Here is a 19,602-nt window from a genome sequence, read left to right as displayed (position 1 = left end):
TAAGAGTCAAAGTATCTTCAGATTTTCACTAGGTTAAATGTAATATTCCTACTTTTTGGGGTCTTAAAAGACATGTTTTATCACATTAGTAGGTCAAAGAAGGGAAAAGCTTAATTAACAATGTAAAATACTGAAAAAGTTCAGTTATTGATGGTATACATAAGGCACAGACAGCACCTATTTTGCTAATGTATTCATGTTTGCGAATAGCTTAGTTCCTTGTATGTTTGTACGTTGCTATTCTATATGAAAAACTGAGAACATGTTAAATTTGATTAGAAGTAAGTGTAACTAGTAACTGCATGTCTGGTGTGACTGTGAATTTGGGATTGTTCCATGTACGTATTGTTGTGTAATCAGGAGCTCCTACAAAATCTATATCTAGAATTTCTACAAGATCTTCTGATTTATGACACATAATGATTTCTAAGTTGTTTTTAGGAAGGGAGCCATCTGTTGCTTCTTAATTTTGTCCTTCTGGGATTATTTTTTGAAACAGATTATTTCTGGTGCTACTGGCTCCTTTAGGATATTTTTAATTGTTTATTTTTTGTATTACAGCCCAAGACCTGCAAAATTTACAGAGCGCCCTCGGCCTGGAGTTCAAATGATCTGTTCTTCTTTTAGTGCTGGTAAGTTTCCCTCATTCTAATTTTCGACTTAAAGTTGTTCATTTAGAAGCCTTATAGTGGAGTGCGTAATATTTAGGAAAATATTTACTGTTGTATTATAAATCATGTTCTTATACATATGCCAGAGCTAATAAGTAACTGAGAATTATTATAAACTAACTTAGAAATATTTCATTTATGCAAGAGTTTAGTTTATATAATCACATGACTGTTTTTCTTTAAGAAGACTATAATGTTCTAGTAGGAGAGAATAAATAGTTTCAAAATCGACCCTGTTAAAGAATGAATGTTTAAATAGTTGTTTCATTGTAAGAGTGGTATTTTAAATCTGGTTTATGTTTTCATGGATTTTGAAGGTATTCCGTAGTTAAGTAAAATAAATTTGATTCATATTTATACATCTTTATCAGTTAATTCGCTACATATTGTTCTTATTTGCACTTTAAAAAGTGATTGTATAGCAGTGCTAAGATTCCAATTCAGATTTGTGTTTATGCAGCAGCATTTTGAATGGATGTTAGGGTGTTTTTAAACAAGTTATAAAAAAATCTGGTTATTTGTAGTAAATTGATAAGAAAATTAAATGAAACATGAGTGGATTCAAATAGTGTCTAATACCTGTTCCTCCTACCTTTATTTTCAGTTTTACTTTTTCCGCTCATTTTATAATTGTGGATAGGAGTATTACCTGAGATAAGGGATAGCAAACTAATGAAGTGAGTCTGTTTTTGCCATACTAATATCCAAACATGTTCATTTTCTAACTTCTAGATGTTCAGTGCCACTGCCATGGATTCAGTATTCCTTGTAGTAGTCATACAAATATAGGCATCATACATGCATCCAGAATACTCTGAATCTTTACTCCTTTTTCAAGGACAATTTGATTTTTTTAAGGGGTTAGTGGGTAGATCATTTAGCAAAAGTACTTAAATATTTTATTATATACAGGTATTGTTTTCAATACTGTGGAAGAGTGTTACTCTTGAGTACACTGCATATACAAATAACTGTAATGCAAGGTAGAATGAATATGCTACAAAACAAAGTCTTAGGGGAGTTCTGAAGAGAGCAGCCTCATTTGATTGCAAAGTTTGTAAAGAAAAGTTACTGAGGGAGTTGGGCCTTAAAAGTTTGATAAGATTTTGACACATGGGAAATGAGACAACAGAAAAATTTCAGCAGAATTGCGAGAGAAATATTTTCTAGTGAAGATGACTGATAATTTTAACATGGTATGGTTATATATTCACTTAGTGAAATTATTTTTTGAGCAAAGCTTTACTTCTATAAATATTGAAAAATTCATTCTAGTCAAAGATATATTCATAAACTTCTTTCTTAAATTCCAGTTAGATGTGTTATATATTTAGGATAAATGTGAACGGTTTTGGAGTAAAATATTAATTCAGTATATATATATATTGTAATTTTGCTTACATTTTATTATCTAATTTTCAGAGATTTTGAAGTTATGTTTTACTTCTTAATAATTGCTGTTATTCTTCATAGGTGGAATGTTTCTGGCGACGGGAAGCACAGATCATATTATTCGGGTTTATTTTTTTGGATCAGGTCAGCCAGAGAAAATATCAGAATTGGAGTTTCATACTGTAAGTATTGGTGAAAAGAATTAGATGAGTATAATTTATGTGAGTCCAAGAGTTTATATTCAGCACCCACTTTTTTGTTTGTTTATATATAGGACAAAGTTGACAGTATCCAGTTTTCCAACACTAGTAACAGGTAAAATATTTGTCTAATTTAATTCTAATTTTAAAATTATGAAATAAAGACAATTTTAGTCGTCAGATTTTATTTGAAGCTGTATAGGAAATAATCACCTACCTAAAAGATCTTGACCAGTTATACTTAAAAGTGAATATAGCCTTCACATGCATAGGCACGTCTTTCTCTTATTTGTAATAATGTTAGTATACTTGGACACTTTTAGTAATTACTGCTTTTTAAATCACCCTATATATTCCAGATATGTTTCAAAATGTAGAGAAGCTTTTGGTATAGATTGAAAATGTATCACAGTATAATATTTAAGGCAGACCTGTTTATTGATGATATTGTATAAATTTTCCCATGTTCTTGTTATAAAAGGAAATAAAGCTACTTCTAATACCTTGAGTAGAATAAGTCAGATTCTTTAATATTGAGAAGAAAATCATTGTTTTTTCCTTGGAAAATGTCGATTTTATTTCTAGGGTAGTACATAGTGACTTTGAATCACTGTTGAAAATGTTATTTTGTGACCTAGCCATGAAAATTGGAATGTTTGCATATAAAATTCTAAAAAGCCCCTAAAGTTTCAGAAGTTATTAGAATGCTGCATAAATAAAGATGAATGCTGTCTTTTTAAACGAGATCTCTGGGAAAAGTGCATTTTGTTAAAGCATGTATGATTTTTCTTTGGGGGATCGGATTCCTTTTAATACAGGTTTGTAAGTGGCAGTCGTGATGGGACAGCACGTATTTGGCAATTTAAACGAAGAGAATGGAAGAGCATTTTGTTGGATATGGCTACTCGTCCAGCAGGGTAAGAGGTCAAATTTGAAATATTATGTAGATATTGATTTTTTAAAGTATGTTATAGTGCAGGTTGGTGACTCTCAGCCTATAAAATTATATATCATGTTAAAATTACTACTTTTCTGCAATAACTAGAGGTACAATTGGAGATGAGCAGTGTTGATTTTTATGAAATGATTCATTGGCATATTTCAGGACATTGCTGCATTAATTTTTTTTAAGGAGATGATAAAAGTACTGTAAGAAAAGTTTTAACTTTAAATATTTTTTTCAGAAACCAGAACATATTATGTTTCGTTTATCACAGAGGGACAATATTTTATGTCCAATGGTTTCTTCAAGCCAAGATAAATTAAACTGCGTGTTGTAGCTGTTATTTTGGTTTTAATATTTTTCTCCACTTGTATTTGTGTGTAGTCATCTCAGATGGATGGGAAAGCAGAACAGTCAGCAGGGGATGACAGCAACAGTAAAAGATGGAGAGTGAGCAGCATGGCACAGAATTCCTGGATCTAGATAGAGTTATAGCAGTGATATTTATGCAAGATCATCTTACTAATGGCTTAGAAGTGCTAGAATTCTGGAAATCCTGGATTTCCTGACTCAGCGCAGGGATTTTTACCATCATTCCATGTTGATTCAAACTTCTCAGTTACTGTTAAGTGATAGTTATTATGTTACTGAATATAAATACTAATTATAGATTATATGTTTTGGTTTTTGTTGTGTCAGTATTTTAATAGTGTAAAACACTTCCTCACTTTCAGCCAAAACCTTCAAGGAATAGAAGATAAAATCACAAAAATGAAGGTTACTATGGTAGCTTGGGATCGACATGACAATACAGTTATAACTGCAGTTAATAACATGACTCTGAAAGTTTGGAATTCTTACACTGGTCAACTAATTCATGTCCTGATGGTGAGAAAAAATTCTAATCTTTATTTAATATAACTAAAGCTGACTATAGAATGAAACATTCTCATTGAGGAATAAAGTCTTTTATGTTAGCTAAAAACGCTTGCTTGCTGGGGTAACGGCTTTGTGAGTGATTGGAAATAATTTTAACAATGCAGTTAAACAGGTTTGGCTTGGAAATATATAGTAGATATTTGCTGTTTTTTTAATATGAAAAGATCCATCCACCAAGCCCTGGACAATGATATTAGCTCAGTTTCATTATTATATATACATGACAAATTTGAAGATTTTTGCCAATTTAATACTTCTTAAAACTCCATTTCTAGAAATAGTGCCATATTGGTATTTCATTATGTTTCTTTTTCTTTCTTTTTTAATATCTATGATTCCTTGACACTTCAAAAATATTTCAGGGTCATGAAGATGAGGTATTTGTTCTTGAACCACACCCGTTCGATCCTAGAGTTCTCTTTTCTGCTGGTCATGATGGAAACGTGATAGTGTGGGATCTGGCAAGAGGAGTCAAAATACGATCTTATTTCAATATGGTAATTATCATTCTCTTCATTTTATACCTGCTAAAGATTTGGGAACTTTTTGACAAAGGTACTCTGCATGTCACAAAGGAAATCCATTTAAAAATTGGTCCATTATTTTGACTTTAAATTCCCATCAATAAAGAATGATTTATTCCACACTTTTATTGACATGCTGAATTTAAAAGAAAATTAATTGTGCATATTACAGTGCCTGTACATTGTGATAACTGATACAGTTTTATCAGTTTTAGCAGTGAAATTTTGGAAATTCACAAGTATGAAGATACAATATAGAGAAGAAAAAATACTTGGAAAACCATGTGAAGAAATTATAAATAAATACTCGTATTATTGTACTTGTTTAATAGTCTTCTAGCACAATAGAATTTTACTCAAGTACACTGATTTTAAAATTAAGGCCAAAGAATCAGGCATGTCTTGCTTTTAATCATTTGGTAGTATATTAAATATTTGAGTTTATACTCTTCTCTTCACATTTTGTTTCTTAGATGTTAACATAATTGGCCAAGTATTTGAATTACAATGTTTTAATATATCACATACAACTTACCGAGCAGTGTTTCTATTTACTGTATGAAGTATAAAGGTCTCCTCAACTACTGCAGTTTGTGTAGTCATATTTTTTAAATGTCTACTTTCTGTATATTAGAGATACCTTTCAACAAAGAACAAAAGAAAAAACAGTTTCCACTATTTCAGCATGTTTAAATTTTTTTAAAAAAACAATTATAGAAATCTTTAGTAATGAACCACAAAACAATACAATTAGTACATGTGGTCAGAATTATTTTGCCAAAAAAATTATTTCACAAAACAGTTGTGAAACATGGTTTGTGAAAAAATTACACGAATGTGATGCTATGCTTGATTGATAATCAGAGTAAAGTTATTTCTATGTCGTGAGTAAGCAGATATAATAGCAGATTTTTTAGTGAGGGAAATAGCTTTAGCTATCTTTAAGGCTGTGCCTTAGAATACATTAGGTAAGAAATAAGGTTTGTAAAACCCTCTATTTCTAGAAAACTGTTAATTATTTGGTGTGCACTTGTTAGTGATGGATGGATTTCCTTTGTGATTTTTGTATTGAGATTTTTTTAAAAAGCCACCTGTAAATATGCTAGTAAAAAATATTTTCTTCTTTTCTATCCTTGTGTTTCTGATTTGCTCCTTTTTGGAATATCTGTTGAATAAGGAAATTAGTCATTTCTCAATCTGTCTTTATAGCTTGAAAAAAAAATAATATGTGAGCTATATGTGTACTAGTGGCTTCATTTAGTAGTTTTGTATTTCCAAAGGGCATTGTTGTATTGGTAGAGTGTTTGGAGGGAAACTTTTCTCCCATAATTGAATACCATTTTAACTTTTCAGTTATAAAGGTGAATTTTCCCTTATCAGGTAAGTTGGTCACACTAATATTCTACCTTTTCAGTAGATAACAAAAACTGCAGCACCTTGAGAGTTAAGTGATTTGCTCTTAGACCATTAAAAATTAGTAATGTAACCAGGAGTAGAAGTCAGCCATAATATATTGTATATTTTTAAAAATTAGCTGAGGGATTGGTTACATTACTGCCTTAAAAATTGTTTATTGTTAAATAAGAGTTTTAGATGAGGATATTTTTCTGGTTCTTTTTATGGATAAGAGATAGGAAAACTCTAAAGAGCAGAAGAAACAAATATATGTAATAAGTTGAATTGGATAGTATTCATAGAATTGCAGACAGTGAGCAAAACATAAACCAAAAAAGCTAAAAAACAGAAAGTGAGCCACCCTTCATCTCATTAAAATAAAGATATTACCTTTAATTTTTTGTATGATGTTTAATGGTTTCCAAAATGCTCCCACATATTTTACCTCCTTTGGGTCTCATGAAAACCTTGTAAGATGATCAAGATAGATTTTATTATTCTTGGTCTTAGGAATGGAGAAACTGTACATTACAGAGATAAAGTGCTTTGCCCCAATTTACTGAGTTCACACAGCTATTATGCGGGCACTTGGAGCATAAATCCATGACTCTGGTTGTACTCAAATCTTGTCATGGTTGGCTTTTTGAGCTTTTGTCAATGTTACTGCATAGCTAACTTTTAACAATACTCAGTTAGTGATATGTCCATGAAGAAATGTTTTCATAATGGTAATAAATCTGAATGGATCTTTTGACATCTTACTCTTTAACTTGATTTTTTTTCCTGTCTGTCTTTTATGAGTTATCTAATTGCCCTAATTCTTTTTGCTCTTCACTCTTTTGTTCTTTTCATTGCTTGTTTTATTTATGGGCAAATGGAAGATAAAGCACCCAGCATTGCTATTAAGAAAATAAAGAGAAACAATTCGAGGGAGGGCCTGTGTTCTCACTGCTTGCTATCATGAATGTTGAGTTTTGGCTATAATTATAGCTATTTGGCTCTATGTAGCTAATCAATAAGTTTTTCAGTTACTAAAATACCACGATACTTGATTGCATACAAATTTAATCCCTGATGTTAAGTTGTTGTAGTAATCACAAGTTCAGTTTAGTAAATATTTTTTGAGCACCATGTGAAGGTTCTAGTCATATATAGTGCTTTGGTCTATTAGAGGATGAAGAATTCTGGTGGAATACTCCTTTTTTGACTAGAAATGGTGAAAGTTACGTGAAGTATTTTTAAGATTAAATAATATTTCATGTGACTGTTAAAACTGAAGTTTATAAAACAGATAAGTAAACTCACCATTCCACCTACAGCTAGAAAATAAGGAATGTAGACTATACCTTTAGAATAACAGTTTTAGTACAAATTTCTTAAATACTGGTTTTTATCAAGTATATTTTAAGAATACTTTAATATTTCTCCTGCTTTTTGAATAATAATTGAATTTTCCATTGGAAATTTATACCTTTGCAAAAGATAATGGAAATCATGTAACATATAATTTAGTATTTTTTATTCATCAGCATTTTACTGCATTTTTTGTGCAATTATGGAAATGTAAATTCTTTTTTTGAAATTTTAGAAATAGCCAAAAATCCTGTTATGTTAAAAAGCCTTTCAAGTGAAAAGGTGAACTTTCAAATGCCTGTTTGATACATAGTAATTACATTTTAATAATTTTTAAATATTATAAGATTATAAAACATTAATATTTTAATATTGCACTGATAGTCATCATTCTAATAAATATTCTAATTTTTTTCTGTATCAAGCCATGACTTATACTTTTAAAAATTTCTTGTGCTTTATTTTGGGACCATCTAAATTTGTCAGCAAATTAAAGAGTTTGAGATTGGGAATTGAGATAAAGCTATTTAGTTCTTTTATGTTTAAATAATTTACTTCATTCTGAAATCTTATAAATGGATTCTCAGCTTTCAAGTAGTATTCTCCAGAGAAACTGAGGGGTTTATTTTTCTTGTTTTTACTGCTAACTTTCCTCCTAATAGAGGATCTCAATGATAAAAGCAGTTGGGGAGTGGGTGCTGGGTTTGTTTTTGTTACTTATAAGAAGTATATGACACGTGAGATGATGTTTTAAAAGAGGCTAACATAGGGCATGAAATGGAATAGACAGTATATGTAGCTTGTACTCCCCCTACCCTTTCTGTTGTCTCATCTTTAACTAAAAACTTTTAAAAGCACTTATTGGGAAAGCCTTTGTGGTTCTTTTTGTTGTTGTTTTTCTTTTTTAAATGAACAGGAGAAGAAACCAAAGAGAATTTTGTAGAAAAAATTATGAGACAACTTTATTCTTTAAAAACAAACTACATTCTAGGCCTTCAGTACTTTTATTTCTTTACGAATCAACTGAACAGTCCTTATATAGCTTGAGTATTCAGAGGAAATGTAGTATATATTTGGATATTTTACTGAAGCAAGTAGTGTATATTAAGAATATTCCAAACTATAATAGTTGGGTATAACTTAGTAAGCCCACATTTGTTTGGCATTGGCAGGAGGTAAACATCTGAATAGCTTTGTTTTGATGAGAGTTGTTCTAAACTCTAAAGGCTCTATACTCCCATTAAATGCTAAAAGGCAGATAAATAATTCCCAGAAATAGCTTGAAAATGTGTGCAACTCTCAGGACTGAAGCTGAGGGCCTTCTGTGAAAGAGGTCGCCAGGTTTAGAAGTTAATTATAACCTTAAATGTTCCTAAGTATAAATTGTTTTATGCTCTTTTATTCCCCATTAAATTAGCACAGGACAGCTAAGTTTTAACTATGAGTTTAACTAAATGAATATTAAATTAATTTGAAAAGATAGAGACTTTTCACATTTCTTAGTACTAGGCCATTTGAATATTAAATAGTAAATAAGAGATGCTTGGAGTTGAATTTGTAGACCCCATGTTTTTAGTAGCTTTCCTCATGTTTCTGGCGGTTTTGCTTTATTTCTCTTACTCTTTTCTCTATAGCCCTAGCTGTGTCTCTATCTCTCTTTCCATATCTTTCTATTTCTGTCATTACTCAAAGCTGTAGTTTGTTGCCTCCTGTCTGGTTTTCATTTTAATCAAAGAGTATAGTATGTCTCTTAATAGAAAGCAGTTTTACTGAATTTGATTTTTGCTTTACTTTTGTTGTTTCATGGGTAAATTCCAAATAAGTTTTTATTTGATTAAAGTTTTCCTTATTTTTATAATTGTTCTCTTAACCTTTCTTTTACTTAAGAGATTTTTAAAAAAAAAAAAGTTCCAGTGTCCACTAATCCAGAACAATATATTTCTCCTTGCAACGTTCCAAACGAGCAGAGGCTGCCAATCTACCACCCAGAATTTTTGTACATGCATACTTCTTCTGATGTTAACATGTTCTCAGTGTGACCTGTACTTTCGTTTTAGATAATTGTAGCTGTATGTATCTAGGAAAGGGAGAAAGAGAAGCTCAAAATAGATACAGCTCATATTGTGTTATCTCTTATGAATCAGGAGAAGAGTCTCTCTCTCTTTCTTTTCTTTTCTCCCTCACCCAACCCTCCCTCTCTCCCTCCCTCCCTTCCTCCCTTCTTTCCTTCCTTCTTTCTTCCTATCATCATCTAACAAGATAATGTCCTATATTTATACTCTCTGTGTTAAAAGGACTCTCTGATGCTTCCAGTCTATGTTTCAGCTTCTTTGGGTAAGGAAGTACTTTCGGTCTTCTTACCATACACTTTAGTAATTATCACTTTCTTTCAGGTTTTAAGATTCTTTAGATTATATCTCATATATATATATATATATATCTTGGTACAAAAGGCATGTTAATCTGTTGCCATGAATGTGAGTTTGTCTCTCACTGCATTATATGTGGTAAATTACTTTTATGTAGTAATTCTTTGACATAGTCCATGACTTGCTATCACAAGGGTATTTGAGATTTGATAGTTATATGAGAAAGTATATGAAATTATACAGAATTTAAACATGCAGATGAAAACATTTTAACAAATATTTGAGTGTTTTCTTTTGTGTTAAGCACAAAATATGAGGACCACAAGGGAGAATAAGACGTGGTCTTTTTAGTCAGCCTACAGTTAAGTTGGGGAGACAAAATATACAAAATATACCTTAAGGGATAAATATTGATAAATAATTTCAAACAGTAGCATGACAAATGAGAAAAGACAGTTGCTGTATCTTAAGATATAGAGATCATGTCAGGGTGGACGATTGGAGACGTTTTGTTGAGGAGGAGGAATTGAAACTATGCCTTGAAAGATAAATAGGAGTCGAGTCAGTAAGAAAGAGAATGAATTTTATAAACGAGGAACATCATAAAAAGCTAAGTGTCAAGACGTGTTCATAGAAATTCAGATATTTAGGAAGCTTGATTGCAGTAGATTTTGGAAATAATGACGAAAAACAAATTGAGATGAACTGTCAGTGACTTCAAATGATCTCATAGGCATAAATACCTATGAACCTTGTGGGGGCTTTAGTAAATTATTTTATAGGATGGTCGAGAAGCTAAGAGAAAAATAGTTTGGTTGCCAGTAGTACAATTTCAGGTATGAAACTGAATAAGTGTGAGGACAACTACTTTAATTAGTCATGAAATATTATAGGGGTAGTTGGTAGGAAATTTGTAAAGAAAAAAATACATAAATGACTTGGTGTTTTGTGACTGTATTGGGATTTGGGCTATAGGATGACAGGGAGGAAAGATTTAATAAATGGGTTTATAGAGTGTTAAGCCCGGGTGACCTTGAGAACAATGGTTTTATTAGTGGAAATATGAAAGACATAAGGGAGAACTGACTTCTTTATTCAGTTCATTTGTAATAATGTTTATTGCGTTGAACTACCTATGTGGAAATGGCCAGCTGGCACTTGGAGAGACTACTTAGAGGGGCTAGGAGTAAAAAGAAGAAAGTGTTGAAGTGTTTCTTACAGTATATAGTTTACTTCCTCATGGAGACAGGAGAAGGAAGTGCAGAAGGCTTAGAAGTAAACTTTGGGAAATACTCATATATTTAGCAGAATGGAAAAGGGGTCACAATCCTTAGAGGGTGTGTCAAGGAAGACACACCATGCTAATATGCCAAAAAGACCAAAAGAAAATAAGCCTCAAGGAAGGCCTAATCAATAGTATTGCTCTCTCCAGAGAAATCAGAATATGGGTACAAAATGATGTTAAATTTGAAGATATTTATTTTGGTAATATTTTTCTTTTGATGAAAATCTAGAGCTGATTTTTCAGAATCACTTTTATATAATAATTTTTTTTCATTTTATGTAATAATCTCATCTACTGATTTTTATCAAGTCAGGTCCAGCAGTTTCCTTTTTTGTGTTGGCATAAGTTAAAGAATTTTCAAGATTAAAACAGCCATGCAATAACTATTTTAAAGTAATTTGATAACACCTGAACTGTTGGAATTTGGATTTTTTTTTTTTTTTTAGACGGAGTCTTGCTCTGTCATCAGGCTGGAGTGCAGTGGCACAATCTCAGCTCACTGCAACCTCCGCCTCTCGGCACAATCTCATCTCACTGCAACCTCCGCCTCCCGGGTTCAGGTGATTCTCCTGCCTGCCTCAGCCTCCCAAGTAGCTGGTACTACATGCGAGCGCCACCACACCCAGCTAATTTTTGTGTTTTTAGTAGAGACAGGGCTTCACCATGTTGACCAGGATCCAACACTTATTTCAAATATACATCTGAGTCTCTTTTGTATCTAGTTTACATATTTTTCCCTAGGTTGGCAAGCTCTAATCTAAAAGTTTTTTTAATACATAAGGAAGGACTTCTTAAGGGTTATTCTTAGCATAAATTCCATTTATCAGCTCTTTTCATTCTTGGTATATGAGTCCATTTCATAAGATTATTTTAGGGTATTTTAAAAGTTGCATACATAATTTTAAATTTTGGAGTATTTCCTAGGTAAGATGCTTTCTTCTAATCAACGGTGTGCTTAAAAAAAAAAAAAAAAAAAAAAAAAAAGAACAAGACAAACTGACCCTGCTAATAGAATTGAAATAACTCTAGAAGAGGATGGTTCTGCCTAAGATAGCCCATATTTTTTAACCTTCCTACTTTGTGTTAAGGTTTTCTAGAAGCATATGCTTCTCATATTCACTCTCTGTATATTCTTCATGATTGATATAATTGAGACCCTGAATTTTAGTATGCATTCTGCTTTTAATATACTTCATCTGCAGATTTGTCCAATTTTTTTCAACATACCTTTCAGAACCTCAGATGGTAGGATTTTAGAACTGGACTCTAGTGATCATTTATCTCCATCATTCCACAGAGATTAGGTCATTTACCTATTACTGATGGAGAGATGTCTTGGGTCTTCGACCTCATTCCTCTGTCTAATCATTCATCTTTCTGCTTCAGGAAAATTATGTTAGTTGTGTATAGTACCTTCCCTCAGAAAAGGTATTAGTATTCTTTCCTTCATGAGTCCTCATCAGAACTCTTAGCTCATAAGTTTTTGTATCATTTAATTTCTTTAAAGTTTAGTATAAATCTCTAAATGCCTAACAAGTTTATACTACTCATTTATTGGTAGTATTTATAGAATTCTTTAGTCAGTATGAGAATTTTCAAATAAGGGAGTCATTATTTTAACACATCTGATCCTCCCATCTCCTCCTTTTAGAAATAAAACAAAATACAATAATTGCTGAATATACTTCTATTTCTTTTCTTTTTACTCTTATTCTTTTTGAAGTTTTCACAGTTACTGGTAAATACTGTCTCATAGATTATCTCAGCTAAACCTTATTGATATTTAATGTCTATGAGCTTTATGTGGTCTTTATTTCTATATATCCAAAATAATGCATAACAAGCGTACTTGATTTTATTAGAGGAATAGTTCATCTAAAATGCACTTATTTTGATAATTTCTCATTACTTAGTAGTTTCACTCTATTTCTAATTATTTTACTACAACTGCAGTAAGTGCTAGCTAGCATAAGCTGTATGTAGTATTAAATTTTATGTTGACACATTTTCTTGGTATGCAGTGCATTTAATTTTATGATAGGCTTATATACCTTTCATTTGGTGAGAGAGGGTATTTTCTTTTCATTTTTGAAGATAAACCTTACTGCTTTCCAGTAGATGTGAATATTCAAATAGTGCCTTCATTTAAAATTTTGTCTTTGAGAATTCGTACTCATAAATACTTTGACCCTTGTTTAAAAAGATAAAATTCTTTTCTTTTGATTGGCTTACTTAATCGTACCATACATTTTAAAACCAGTTAGGATATTTTTAGTTAATATAGAGAAAGTAAAATATTTTCCTGTTTTATATCATCAACTGTTCGGAAGCCTGGTCTGGAAAACCTAGTCTGCAGTTTATAGATATGGGTGTTTATTGTCTGAGGATCTATTAATAAATAGAGAGTTGGTCTTTTAATTGATGAAGTTAGAGGCACCTTTTCTAACTGGTTTATGAGTAAAGCAGATTCTTTTAATGCCTCCTTTAGTAAACAAATGGTTAATCCAAATAATATCCTTTTCTTTTTTCTGATGTGATTGAAATATACTTTCATTTTCTCCATATAAAAGTCACTTTGGAGTTAAACAGATGCCTTATACCAAGAAAATTAATACTGTCTTGCCATATTCACAATGAAATGTGTTATATAGGACACACAGGCATCTTAAATATGATTGCTATTTTTTCTTTGCTCTTTTAGAGCTTTATAAGCTTCAACTGTCCCCAAGATTATTTTAGAGATCTAACTGTAAATGTGGCAACATTGGTAAATAATAGGGTCAAGGGTTGATCAGTCCTTCTTGCCCCCCAGCCCTCACCCCCAAAAAGAAAAAGTGTTTGTTTAAACAACACATGAAGGATACCATGCTTAGGAACATTTATCAGATTTCCTTTGAAATTGCTAAATTGGACTACTTTCAAGTCTCCACTCTACTATCTACTTAAAATTGTAATCTTAGACTTGTAATTACACTTCTGGAAATATTTATTAGAGTAGATTTATAAAGTAGTTGCTTTTTTGTTCTCTCTCTTGCCTTCTGTGAAATTTTGAGTGAACTGAGTTAAAAAAAATCATTTAACAACACATGGCTAAGGCAGTTTCAATCCCCTAATTTTTAGTTTTTGATATAAAAGTCTATTTAGAGGTGTACTTTGTTCATGTGGTTGCTTATTTATAACAGTTCATGTAACTTTTTTTTTTTATTTGCCTAGGAAAACACTGAAAAATAAAGACTCGAATCCTGAATTTGTACTTATAGTCTTTCATTTTTGGCAAATGCCTAGCTGTATGGCTCCTGGTGCCCTTATGGTAATCTGGAGAAATAGTTATATTCTTTCTTGTTTTTGAATTGTTTTAAAGTAGACTTGGAATCAGTTACCTTCTTCTCCTATCTTATCATCCTCCAACTTTCTTCACACTCGGGATATAATCCTGTTTCACTTATGATTCATTTCCTTTCTTTTCTAAGTTTTTGTGTATATTAAACATTAGATAATTTTACTAGTTTTATCTAATGTGGTTACATTTTTTAAAAAGTTATTCTTTCTTTTCTATTATTGTAACCATCCAAAAGAGCATTAATAAGCACTGTTGCACACATTTCTTCTTTTTAGCAAGCCAAAGGAAAAAGCTAGCTTTCTTTTTGAGGCAATCCCATTTGTGGTATTGTATTAACTTCTTAGGTAAAGTCCTTTCTTTTATAGAAATATTTTCTCTTTTTACCAAAATGCAAACCTTCCTTGAGAAATCAGTTATTCTTCTTCTGAATTTTAACTTCTGCATTTGGTGAACTGTACATCCATCCTTATGCCACATTTTTAATACTAAAGCAAGAAAGTTACTACCTTTCTCTTTTCCAAGCATTTCCTGGGATATTACTAATAAAGCTCAATTTGTTCTAGATCAGTGGATACCGGAACAGAAAGGAGGTATTTCTTACCTGATAATGTGTGTGTGTTCCGATTCTGCTAATCCAGAAATCCAACAGCATTTGTTGAAAATCATCCTTAGTTGTTATTTGTTAGGGAGTCAACTCCCTATTTTAGTTGTTTCTGAAATTCAGTCCCTAGATGTGCTTTAGATAGGGTAGAATTTTTACCTCTTTCAGAACACTGCTAAAGAAGTTTTCAACTGGAACATAGTCTGAAGAAGCACTGAGAGCAAAAAATTCAGAGTGGTGATTGGCCACCTCTGTTTGATTGACAGGTTGCAGGGAGGAAACCCATTCGTTCTGGATTAATGGAACTGGAAAACAGAAAACAATTATCAGGTAAAAAAAACCTTTTCTTTAACCTTTGAAATTCACCATTTAAAAGACGAGTCAGACTACCAGGGAATTTATTACCAAAAATAATAAAATCTAGTGTCATTTGAGCAATGATCTCTGGCTGCTACTTCCAAGAATTACCAAAAAATCCGTACAGTTGCTACATGTCAGCTTTTGCAGAAAGGGCATGATTGAACGGAGATAGATGGAGTGTAAGACATAATTATGTGTTAAATCTGAGTTTAAAACATGAAGCAGAATTCTATGGGTGGGGGAGTTGGTATTCTTTTATTTCCTGAATTGTGTTTGGTCTGTGGATAGAATATTTTTCAAGGCTATTAATCTGGCACTTTTCATGAATATTCATAAATTTTGTTACTGTACTATGCTTGTTTTACTTAATCTTCACTTCATTAGGATGTATGCTTTTATCTTAAAATTATTGTAATAATAGTGACCAATTCTTTTCATTTTAATGGTAGTTTTCTTACTGTTGGTTAAATATATTTCAGATTGAAGGCCAAGGACATGGCGCAGTGTTTGACTGCAAATGCTCTCCTGATGGTCAGCATTTCGCATGCACAGACTCTCATGGACATCTTTTAATTTTTGGCTTTGGGTCCAGTAGCAAATATGACAAGGTAGAGTATGATGACTGTATATCATGTCCTTATTTTTTTTTAATGCATGTTTAGGGGTTGTATGTTTTTGGAGTGGGTGAGAATCAGCATCTTTACATTCAGGGTAAAATTCGAAGAATCTTGTGTTAAGTAGTCTGGAGACTTAGTTTTGGAAAGGAAGGTGAAGACAGAAGTTAAATCCCACTTTATTAGGGCTTATGATTTGAAAATCTGCATATTTCAGAAAAAAAATAACTCTTAGCCTGCTGGGGCAATCTAGATTGGAATTCTTAACTTGGGGTATATAAACTGGAGATGGAAGATGTTATCCATAGTGGGACTCTGAAATTATGTAAAATGTTTTTTTAATATAGATAATACGTACTTATCTAGGGTACAAATCTGTGGCTTTCATGTGGCTCTTAAAAATGTATTATATTACCTGATTGTAGTTAATGTTTTTTATTAAAGATCCTGTGCAGTTTTTGGGGGGCTTTTTTTACAGAGTAGGGGTGAAATGTCTCACTATGTTGCCTAGACTGGCTTTGAATTCTTGGGCTCAAACAATCCTCTCATTTCAGCCTGCTAAATAACTGCAGGTGGCACTACAGGCATATGCGCTGCCACTTTGCTCAGCAGTTAAAGACCCCAACTTTAAGATTAGTGACTAAAAGAATTAAATTGCTTACTTGTGGTGGAATGGTATAAAAGGTTATGATAGTAAATATTGAGTAGTTTATAATTTTGTTTAAAAAATTACAAATTAACCAGTGAAATTTTATATAATAAAATTTATGTCCTGGTTGAGTTTATATTAATAATTTTATATCATCTCAAAACATTTAGAGAAAATGCTTATTAACCCTTAGAAAATCTTATGTGATTTTTATAGTAATATTACACAAATCATACTTACTGTATACCTAAGGATTTAAGATAAAGCATGGTAGCTCTGTGGAAGTAAAAATACTGTTGAATGATTTATGACTAGATTTGATGTTACCATTTAATTTAAAATTGAATATTGAATAGCTTATTTTTAGTGGTAGCTTTTCTACACAGTAGCCTCCTCTTATCCACAGGGAATATGTTCCAAGACTCCAAATGGATGCCTAAAACCTTGGAAAGTACCAAACCCTATTCACACTGTGTTTTTCCTGTACAGTAATGGGTGGGTAGCATATCTAGACAATGTGGATATGCTGGACAAAGGGATGATTTGTGTCCCAAGTGAGATGGCGCGTGATTTCATTATGCATTTTGGAACAGTGCACAGTTAAACTTATGAGTTGTTTATTTCTGGAATTTTCTGTTCAGCATTTTTGGAGTCAGGTTGACCACAGGTAACTGAAACCATGGAAAGCAAAATTGCAAATAAGAGGGGACTCCTGTGTATAATCCCTTACTTGTTTCAGAGAAAATTTAAAGCAGCTACTTTTCTGATCATAATACTTAAGGTAGAAAATTAAAATACCTATTTACAATTAATTCAGGAAAATAATATTTTAAAAATTGTTGCTTAATACCATTATTCGTATTCAGGTGTTTGCTTTCTATTAGCAATGATGTAGACTCTTTTTCTACAATGATACATTTTTATTTTTCCAGTCTTTTATGGACTTTTCTTTTTGCAGATAGCAGATCAGATGTTCTTTCATAGTGATTATCGGCCACTTATTCGTGATGCCAACAATTTTGTATTAGATGAACAGACTCAGCAAGCACCTCATCTTATGCCTCCCCCTTTTTTGGTTGATGTTGATGGTAACCCTCATCCATCAAGATATCAAAGATTAGTTCCTGGCCGTGAAAATTGCAGGGAGGAGCAACTCATCCCTCAGATGGGAGTAACTTCCTCAGGTAGGTGCTCATTTTCTTAGACAATCAAATTTTCTTCTTCCAACCAAACTGTTAAAATTGCTAATTGAGTAAAACTTTGTTTGCAGTTGTTAAGTGGATAAGAAGTAAAAGTATGTTTTATACTTTTATACAGGTCTTTGATCATGCTTAAGGATTACAAGTTAATTATGGAACATGGGCGATTTACAGTAATAATTTTGATTTATTATCCATTTGTAACCCCTAGGGATCAATAAGGTAGTTCCTGTATTTGGTGTGAAACAAGTGAATTCATTTACTTACTCAGCAACATTTATTGATAATCTCTTCTGTCTCTGACACCTGCTAAGCCATGGCTATTCAGTAGTGGATTAAACAAACATGATCCTTGCTTTCATGGAATGGGTTAGTAGATTACTAAACACAGTTCATTAGAATAAACAAATACATAGTTCAAATTGTGATGAATGTTACTAAAGGGAATAATAGCATGATGTGAGAGAGATTGTAGATTGCCTGTTCACATTGAAGATGTTTTAAAAAGTTACCAACTTTTAAAGGTTTATAAGAGGATTGACATGGAAAGTGTTGAGAGCTGTTTTAGTGAAGTATAATGGAGTGTTGAAGAATTAAATGAGAGTTAAAATGGAGTCAAAGTCTACAAACTGCTTTCCCTCTTTTGACAAGAAATGCAACACTAGTGTATTGAGTAAAAATAATGGAAAGGTTCTGTAAAGAAGGTTAAACCAGTTTTGTCATTATGAATACTTCTACTATATTTTTAGACTAGAAAAATATTTATGAAAATGTTTTAAGTTCTAGACTTTAATCAACAAAAGCTTCTAAGTAGCTTTTGTGTTGAGTGACTTTTAAATAATGAAATTAGATTCTGTAAGGAGCACAGAAAAAATCAACCTCAAACCTGCATCTTATTTTTCTTAAAGGATTTAGCATGAAGTTGCAATAAAGACGGACATACTGGATAGAAAGGGCTCCTCTTGGAATTAGACACGTCCACTTAGAATGGAGGGTGAGAAGAAGCATTAGAGGAGTCATTCCTGCTGCTACTCCTAGAGTAGTGCAGTCCAGTGGACTTGAATATCTGGAGTTTGTGAGATTAATGTGTCTCAGTACGTGGACACAGCATGAACTCAAAGAAAAAGTAGTATTCGAGAAGTATGGACAGATACTCAGATTAGATAAGTTTCAGTATTAGAGAAGTTCTGGTCATAGGACTGAAATTAAGAGAAATGTCTTCAGTCTCTCGGAGAGGAATTGGCAAAATCAGATTGTTCCCAAGCCTCAAAATAGATAGCTACTTTAGGGTTTCAGACACAGGGAAATAAGGAAAAGACTCATTTATTAAAGTATCAGTGCTAATTAATTATTATTATTACTTTTTAAATCCATTTACCAATTTATAAAGGGCTTTTATAAACAATATTTAATCCTGTATCTTTGATATTCCAGTCCTGCAAGTTGAGAGTATTCAAAATTTAATGGTAATGTGTCATAGAATCACAGGGACTCTAACCTCAGCTCTGATTCTCAGTCCATTATTCTTTCTTCCGTATAAAGTAGGCATAATCTTAAAAATGAAATAGATACCAGTTGTTGGTATCCATAAGAGAATCCATAGCAATAATACTGGCTTTGTAATGAGTCCCAAAATTTTTCAGTGTTCTGATTCTCAGAGTTAGAGTAAAAATCTTTTTTTGTCATATTTTAGACTTATTGAGTCTAAAATTGGTTAATACAAAAACAGAACAAAAGCAAAATGCTTTTCAAAAAAAACCTTAGCTTT

The 19,602-nt window shown here is 32.0% G+C and overlaps 1 protein-coding gene across 2 annotated transcripts in view; it reads left to right on the top strand.

Annotated features, from left to right (window-relative positions):
• PHIP (PHIP subunit of CUL4-Ring ligase complex) overlaps nt 1-19,602 on the top strand; it is a 142,974-nt gene that overhangs the window by 58,876 nt on the left and 64,496 nt on the right. For both annotated transcript variants that reach the window (XM_031012066.3, XM_031012068.3), the window contains exons 10-17: nt 562-632; nt 2,145-2,245; nt 2,338-2,378; nt 3,082-3,180; nt 3,941-4,094; nt 4,508-4,642; nt 15,852-15,980; nt 17,594-17,819. In XM_031012066.3, the coding sequence (XP_030867926.1) occupies nt 562-632; nt 2,145-2,245; nt 2,338-2,378; nt 3,082-3,180; nt 3,941-4,094; nt 4,508-4,642; nt 15,852-15,980; nt 17,594-17,819 (956 nt within the window). The remainder of the gene's footprint in view (nt 1-561; nt 633-2,144; nt 2,246-2,337; nt 2,379-3,081; nt 3,181-3,940; nt 4,095-4,507; nt 4,643-15,851; nt 15,981-17,593; nt 17,820-19,602) is intronic.

The sequence above is a fragment of the Gorilla gorilla genome, chromosome 5, assembly GCF_029281585.2.
Source record: "Gorilla gorilla gorilla isolate KB3781 chromosome 5, NHGRI_mGorGor1-v2.1_pri, whole genome shotgun sequence".
Taxonomy (NCBI): domain Eukaryota; kingdom Metazoa; phylum Chordata; class Mammalia; order Primates; family Hominidae; genus Gorilla; species Gorilla gorilla.
The sequence above is the reverse complement of the archived record's forward strand: the minus strand, read 5'-3'. Positions and strand labels throughout refer to the sequence as shown.